The 8225-nt window shown below is 37.7% G+C and overlaps 1 protein-coding gene across 6 annotated transcripts; it reads right to left on the reverse strand.

The window, feature by feature from the left end:
- Positions 1 to 690: 690 nt before the first annotated feature.
- LOC143876449 (metal-nicotianamine transporter YSL3-like) lies at positions 691 to 7653 on the reverse strand. 6 transcript variants are annotated; one of them, XM_077378187.1, is made up of 7 exons: positions 7260 to 7653; positions 6956 to 7120; positions 6212 to 6627; positions 5960 to 6132; positions 1311 to 1408; positions 1091 to 1225; positions 691 to 1002 (listed from the first exon to the last, which is right to left on the reverse strand). In XM_077378187.1, exons 3-6 carry the CDS (start codon positions 6471 to 6473, stop codon positions 1165 to 1167), a joined length of 594 nt encoding a protein of 197 aa, XP_077234302.1. In that variant the 5' UTR covers positions 6474 to 6627; positions 6956 to 7120; positions 7260 to 7653; the 3' UTR covers positions 691 to 1002; positions 1091 to 1164. The 6 variants fall into 6 exon arrangements, with proteins under 6 accessions (XP_077234302.1, XP_077234287.1, XP_077234262.1 ...); XM_077378172.1 differs by having other exon boundaries at positions 5960 to 6627; positions 7060 to 7120; XM_077378147.1 differs by having other exon boundaries at positions 5960 to 6627.
- Positions 7654 to 8225: the final 572 nt, after the last annotated feature.

Below are 8225 nucleotides of genomic sequence, written 5' to 3' on the forward strand. Positions count from 1 at the left end.
TTTCGCCCAAAACTCTTCAAAATTAATAATAAATGGCATAAGAGACCAGGTGCTAGCACTTGGGCGAATTGGGGGCGCCTAATCCCTTCCCCATTCGTCATCAGGCACGAACCCTATTTTATATCTCTGGTTATCCATTGCAACAGAGCACAGCATGGGATCCAGGGCCCACTTCCTTGGATGGCGACTCTTCTTTGTTTAAGATACGCCTCGAATCTGGGCTAGTCCCCGAATCGAGAGGTATCTCACTTTACATCGCCGCTCATGCTGTGAGGGGCACTCTTTCGAGAGTTCCTTGGTGGGGCTCTCCTTCACGTGGACGATCTAGAGAGACTCGCGCGGGGGCCCGTCCTCCACGCCCGTCCCGGATCGGGTTCCACACTGACCTGAACCCGACCTCTATCCTCTAGTTTTCTCATGTTTTTCTATGATTATGTTTTTTTCTTATATTTTTCTATTTGGCCCGAGATGAACCTAACTCAATCCAAACCCAACCTGACTCCACCCGACCTGATTTGGAGCAGTGGTTGGGTTAGGGTTGACATCCTCAACCCGAGGCTCAGGTTGGGTTGGGTTAGGGTTAGGAGAATGCTATCTCGGGTTGGGTTAGGGTTGGCCTCAACCCGACCCGAGTTGCACACCTAGTGTTGGTTACTTATTATGTGTTATGTAAGTAGGTAAATTGGGTAGTGATGTGGTGTTACCTTTATACATGAATTTAAGAAGTGTATGTTAATGAAAACGGAGAAGAAGAGAACTTTTACAGCAACAAAGGAAAATTTGTTCTAGGAGAGTCATGGTTCCTCTCGAATTGAGCCATATTTGTTCTAGGAGGTTCGGTTGCCTTGAATCAACCATCCCCTTATCTTTTCTATCTTTTCTTTCTTTCTTTATCTGTGTTACAGCCAAGAGATCACTGCTCCAAGAAGCAAAGACAGATTCAACAAATGGGAACAGATCATCCCTGCTCCAATGCACGTCATACTGAAATCAAAGTAAAATCTGCAACCCAGGAACTTGAATCAGAAAAATGGAAAAAATCAAACAAGTGAGAAGCTGAATTCAACTGAATAGAGTTGCTGAGAAGTACGTTTGCTTCCAAGCTTTCAACCCAAAAGTAGGAAACTGAGAGAAACCACATGCATCTCCTCCAGAGTAGAACCATTAGAAGAAAGCCCAGACAAAACTTAATGTAAAGAACTTCACAAACCCATGGACTTGTTTTCTGCAAACGAGTTGGTCATTTCAGACTTAATTGCTATCTAAAATTTTGAATTTTAGGAAGGAGATAACTAAGTTCAGATGAGTACCTGGCCATTTTATCTCCTTGAGGAGTATGGAAGCCATTGATGAGAACAGCAGTGGCCGTGCCACTTGGATAAGTTAGCTTGTAGTCAATTATCATGATCTGCAAAATAACAGACTCAATAAAAAAAAAATTCATCTCCTAGATGGGAAAGAAATAGATTATATGCATTCAATTGTCTTGATAAGCAACACAGATCAAAATTCATGAAAGGAAACACAATCTACTTTTCAGAATTTCGACAAAGATTTCCATGATCAGAATAAACAAACGCCATGAAAGAATCATCTGGTCTTCGATTACAGTATTATATATACTAGTAAAATATGCACGTGCACCGCACGTGCCACTAAGGTATTTTGCAATTTGTTTATTTCAATATTTATTAATGAATTAATATAACTTTTTAAAAATATTGTTCAAATATTATTCAATATTACTACGTAATTATTGTTAATTTCAGAAGAAATTTTATATTAGAATAATCAAAGAAATGGCAACATGATCAATTAGTAGAAGAAACACGGAAAAAATTTCTTTGAAAGAACAAATAAATTTATCTGATTTATTGGAGGAAGAAATAAATGTTGTGGGGTGGCATGGATCGAATGTTTGCCTGAAACTGAGTTTTTCCAGAGGCTCCCTTCAATTCAGCATTCTTCTTGAAAGAAAGAGGATATTTTTTTTGCGAGGAGAGAGTGTTTGAGAGGCAGAAAGATAAGACTGTAAACGTATCATATACATATCACAAACCTAAGCAAATCTGCATCAAGTTTCGAATCTATAAAAAATCAAATCATAATGATAGTTCTAGCAGAACCTAATTCTATCATTTTAGCAACCTATCAACATGCAATTCTCCAATTGCCAGCTTCCACCACCGAACAAGATCTCGCTTTCTAGCGGTTTCTAAGAACCAAAGAACAAAAAACATGATAAAAATCTCCAAACCCTATTTCAAAACATCAGCAGAACATGCACAACTCTTCCCGAAGCTTTTGATCTATCAGAGAGACTGGGCTCTTAGTAACAATTTTACCTACTAAGATTGATAAAAATAAAATGTAAATCAAGTTAGAATAGATATTGTACAGTTTATACGGATTTTCTTTTGAAAACCATAAGCACCTGATCAGGATTACCGACTGAGAAATAAAACAATATACAGAAATAAGAATTCCCACAAATAACATGGCAAATGGCAGGGACATTGCAGCAGTGAAATGGCGAAAGTACCCTAGACAAATCCGACTTAGTGAAATGGCAGGGACATTGCAGCATTGAAGGCAAGGGCCCCGTGCAATGCACGGGCCGACAAAGAATTGTACAGACCACTTCATAGGGTGATCCAAGGAAAAGTATTTTTTTCGTCATCGTTAGGGGTGTAACTCGGGTCGGGTTGAGGCCAACCCGAGGAACCCATTTTTCCAACCCAACCCGATGTCCAACCCGGCTGGGTTCAACCCTACCCAACCCGATTTGCAATTTCCTCAACCCGACCCAACCTGATTTCCAATTCGGGCTGGGTTGGGTAGGGTTGACCCAATTTGATATAGTACCAATTGTTGACCACCTCAACTTAAGCTGGGTTGTTTTGGATTTTGGGAACCAATAGTGAGTCACCAATAATAAGTTTTTAACTCACAATCGGTTCTCAAAATCCAAAACAAACAGGGACTAACAATTAACAAAGGGAAATGTTATCCGCAGTACTATATTTTGATGATCACAGTCCTCACTTGATTAAAGTACGGTATGGCCCGCACCATAGGATTATCCAAACCGTCCATTGTGGACTGTGGAGACTATTTCAATGTTGAAAAAAAAAACACATATACAGAACTTCTTCAGATGGAACCCAAATTCGGGTTTTAGGTCGGGTCGGGTCGGGTTGCCTGACAACCCAACGCGACCCAACCCGATTTCCAATTCGGGTTGATTTTTCCCAACCCAACCCGATTTGCGAAAAATCTTAACCCGACCCAACCCAAATTCGAGTTGAACCCGACCCTCGTGGGAATATCCAAGAACATCGATGGTTTCAAATTATATATAGTGCTAATGTCCTCACTTCCATATTTTATAATGGCACTACTCACCGTATTTTGATGATCGCACTCCTCACTTTGTTAAAATGTACGCTATGGCCTGTACCATAGGATGATCCAAACCGTCCATTAGATGGGCCACTGCCTAAATAGGTTGTGCCCTAAAAATAATTTTCATCGGTTGATCCTAACCCTCCGATCTATAGAGGGTTATAGGTTGATCCAACCGTCCATTTGATGGAACACAACATCAATCGGTTGTGCCCGTAAAATCATTTCCATAGGCTGATCGTAGCCCGCCAATTGATAGAGGTTTCCATAATTGTTGTTCCTCTTCAGGTGCTCGGCATCCGTCAATATTTTGTAACTTGTCCCGAATGCGTCATATAACGTAGTTTTTTCATCATTGTCATATGTCTATACCTCTTTTTCGTAGTTTCTTTTCGTAATTGTCATAGACAGGTACCATATGTCGGTATTTTTCGTATGCAATTGACGATTGTACCCTCAAATCATTTCTCATTCCGAGAAACTTTAGCATCAAAATGACTTAAATGCCCCCAGCTAATAGGATAAAGAAGGAAGCTTTTCTAAAAGAAGGGCATGGAATTATCATATGTAATTATTTTTTGGGAACAATCAATTTATATTGTGGCCCATTAAATGGACGGTTTGGATCATCTTATGATACAAGCTGTAGGATTCTTTTGAAAAATACTTGATTGTACGGACTTACACCATAGGTTGTATGCCAAAAATCATTTCCATAGGATGATCCCAACACAGTTGCGGGGTTTCCAAATTATGTCATTTATCTATAGATTGTAGGGATGCGATCATCATTTCGGAATGATCAAATGGACGGTTTGGATCATCCTATGGTGTCGGCGGTAAAATATTCACTCTAATTTTTGATAGGTAAGTTGGGGTTTTGTGGGGACGCCTACCGGCTTATTAAAAAATAGTTCACTATATTGGCTTACACCATATATATTGTAACAAGAATTTTGTGACAAAGCTTGCAAACCAAAAACATATTTCTTACACTCCCTATTTAAAAAAAAGTAATGTGTAACTTACACCATAGGATGATCCAAACCGTCCAATTGATGGGCCACATCGTAAATAGGATGTTCCAAAAAAAAACACATTTCCATGCGATGATCCTAGCCATGCAGTCTATAGAGGAACGACATATTTAGGAAATATTTATTGATCGGAGGGTTGTAATTATCCTATGGAAATGAATTTTGGCACACAACCTACTTACATTGTGGCCCATCAAATGGACGGTTTGGATCATCCTAAGATGTAAGCCATACAATGCTTTTTGAAAACCAATACTCACTGTAAGGACTTACACTATATATAAAAACTCTGATAATCACATCATTTCCCTCTAAATCATGGGGAAACGGGTCAAAGTGAAGCGAGAAATTTTACGGGTCATTGGGCTTGGACCCGCACCCGGCCCGCGGCTCAACCGGTTTTTTGACTTATGTTTTTAAGATTTTTTATAGGGATTTGCTAGCCACCTTCGCCGAGCGTACTTTTCTACTTGTTCGCCATATCCTTTGCGGCGAAGTACGATTTGTGCAAAGATGGCTAGCAATACATAATAGCAATAAATAATAATCAAGATTTTTTTTTATAGGGATTTGCGTACTTTTCTGCTTGTTCGGTTTGTGCAAAGGTGGCTAGCAATACATAATAGCAATAAATAATTATCATGTGCGGGTATTAAGTTTTAAATGAAAATTTACGGGAAAATGGAAGCAAAGTAGAAAAATTATGAAAAAAAATACCGAACAAGGGTACTAAAATATGACAATTACAGCCAAAACTACAAATAAATTTGAAAAAATAATGACAATTACGGACAAAAAAAGGCAAAAAAGAGACACCTGGCGTATTTTTTTTTAACTCTTGTGGAAGGGCATATGAGAAGTAGAAATGACGAAAAAGAAGTAGTGAAAAATGACATACTTGGGAGTTTTATGGAAATTAAGGCGGGACGCATAAGGAAATAGCAGGAAAGAAGCAGACGATTTTTCAGGGATTTTCCCTACTAGTAAAGGATTTTTTGAAAGGTTCGATTACAAGATAATATTATGATCATCAAAACCATACAACACAAGAAGACCTTTTAGATTAAAACAATTTGGAGACAAACCAAATGCCCATGAAGGAGCATATCTCTCTTTGACGTAAGCTTCAAATTTGTAGCATATTAACGTGAACAACATAACAATTACAAAGATTAAGAAAAACTAGTTTGATGCAATTTACAGAAGATTACCACGAACAACCCTCCCAAAATAAATGAATAAATAAACAAAACCTCGCCTACAAAATTAGACGATAAGTAGAAAGGAATTGCAAAAAAAAACCTAAAACTTTTCAGATTCATAAATAATTCAAAATTTTCAACAGTTATTAGTAAATATGAATTTTGTGAATCAAATGCATATATAACAAGTTTGGGAACAATCCATTCGAGTAAGAAATAAATTCCAAATATATATATTTTTTGTTTTTATTTACTTATTTTTTTCCAAACTGTTCTAGTTTTCTAAATTGAAAACTGTTGAAGTAAACAGATTACCTTTCTGAGAGGAACCAAAGCCAGAAGCCCAACAAAACTAACAATAAAAAGAAAACCAGTCATCCAACCAATCCCAGGCTCCTTATAGCTCCCTGGAATATTACCATCTGTATCAACCCCTGCTTGTTCATATGTCTTCTTACTCAACCCCAATAAATAAGATCCAAATCCACCTACAACCCAAGAAAAAAAAACATAATAAACAAAAATGAAACACAATTCTGCCAAATTAACAAAATCAAAGCCTCCCACCTCCCACAACAATGCTATAACAAGCAGTGCACAAGTCTGAACAACAGTATTCTCCTGAGGAGTAAAAGGTTTTGATACAAAACCGATCTTTTGTAATAGCTGTGTCCACGTTCGAAGAAAGACGAAGGCGAGAAGGGCGGCAGAGACATTGAGAGAAGGAACTAGTCCTGTTGTGAGGTTTAGTTTCATTACTATCACACTGTATATAATACCAATAACAAAACTTGCAACAATTCCTCTGATTGTGATCTGTTTCGACCATGGCGGAATTCTCTTAGCAGCTTGTTGGATCCCCTCCCTATTTTCCAAATCAAATTTCTCAATTTCACTCATTTCTTTTGAGTCTTCCATGACTTCAAAGTCAATGATTTGGATTGTTAGATCCTTCCACTTCTTCATTCATTTGAGAATCCTAACTAAAAGTATAATTGAATTAGAAATGAATGAGCCATAAAGAAGAAAAAACTGAGTCATCTACTCTTGAAATTATAAAATCTAGAACTAGAATTACAAAATAAAATAAAATTGCAGAACTTGAATGGTTCAAGTCTCAATTGAAAATCTCAACTGGGTCTTTTTCATTTTTTCGGATTTCAGCAGAGCAAGTGCAGAAACCATAAAAATTCCTTGAAATCTCAAATGGGTCTTTCTCTTTCTTCATCTTAAAATTACAAATTTTTGAACCGGAATTACAAAATTTTTTGCAGAATTTGAAAGATTGAGTATCTCAATTGAAAAGCTCACTTGGGTCTTCTTCATTTTTTCTGATTTCAGCAGAGCAAGTGCAGAAATCATAAAATTAATTGAAATCTCAAATGGGTCGTTGTTTTCTTCCTCAATCTATTCACCTTCAGCCTCATTTCCCATCCTCCATGGAAATTTTCCCACTTGCAAGGCCACACCTATATACTGTATTAAAAACACATAAAAAAACTCACCCAACAAAAGAAAAAAACTGGAAAATTTTTGAAACTGAACTTCTGCATGTACAGCAACCCATTTGCAGTACACCATTAAAATATCTATAATTCAAGGGATAAAAAAGGACCTTTTTGGGTGAAAGAAGAAAGATGCATTTATAAGCAATCAATCAAGCCATTTTCTTCTTCATCATCATCTTCTTCTGCTGGTCTTCTATGAATGATAAGCTTAAAAAAAGGGGGAAAGCTTTCAAAGCTAACGTGAGCCCCTTTCTTTTTCCTTTTGTCATGAATGCTCATGTCTTTTGCAGAAATGGCGGTTTTATCCGATTTCGTACATGCTGGCTATTTTGTGGCAAGGCTTGCTTGTTATTGGAAGGGGAAAAGTCTTACTGTTCGTGCAATTAAAAAACATCTGTGGGAAGAAAGAGCAGGCACAGACGAAGAACTCAAGAGAGAGAAATACTAGTTATTTTCTACTGGTGTTCAAGTTTTTATTCCCCTTCTTTTGATAATGGCACATCTCTGTTTGGCATCTGATTTTGCATTTTGCGTGGCAATGTAGTTTCATAGTTTGTATCTGAGGACGGGAAATAAATCTGAGCCTAACATTTTGTAAAAGTTTTCCTTCATTACCTTGTGGTAAATTCGGGATTTGCTAGATACCATAAGGCATTTTGCGTATGGGCTTGTTGCATGTGAGAGCAGCCACCTCATGAATGAAGCAAAATCTCCAAAAAGTGAGCCTGTGTGGCTGCTCTCACATGCAACAGGCCATCCACGAAATGCCTTCTGCTGTTGAGGCTAGCAAATACATCCTCATAAGTTAAAAAGGGCAGTGTGTAGCCCCAGATTTTAGAATCCATGTTTTACTTTGAAAACAGTGTAAAAGAGGGTTCATGATCAAGTTGTTGTATGCTGTCGTGATAATGTTTCTTGGATTTTAAGTTAGAAATCCAGGTTTTAGAAATCTGTCCCCCATCCTGAGATTTCTAAAACCTGGAATTATGGGATGATCTCCTGCTTTCTTGATGTTAGAAAGAAGAGCGAGAAATCAGAAAAAGACAGCTGGTCTCTTTCTTCTCTCGTCTACC

This window comes from Tasmannia lanceolata, unplaced genomic scaffold, assembly GCF_043159265.1.
Source record: "Tasmannia lanceolata isolate RefF3 unplaced genomic scaffold, GAP_Taslan_0.1 ptg000002l, whole genome shotgun sequence".
In the NCBI taxonomy this organism is placed as follows: Eukaryota; Viridiplantae; Streptophyta; class Magnoliopsida; order Canellales; family Winteraceae; genus Tasmannia; species Tasmannia lanceolata.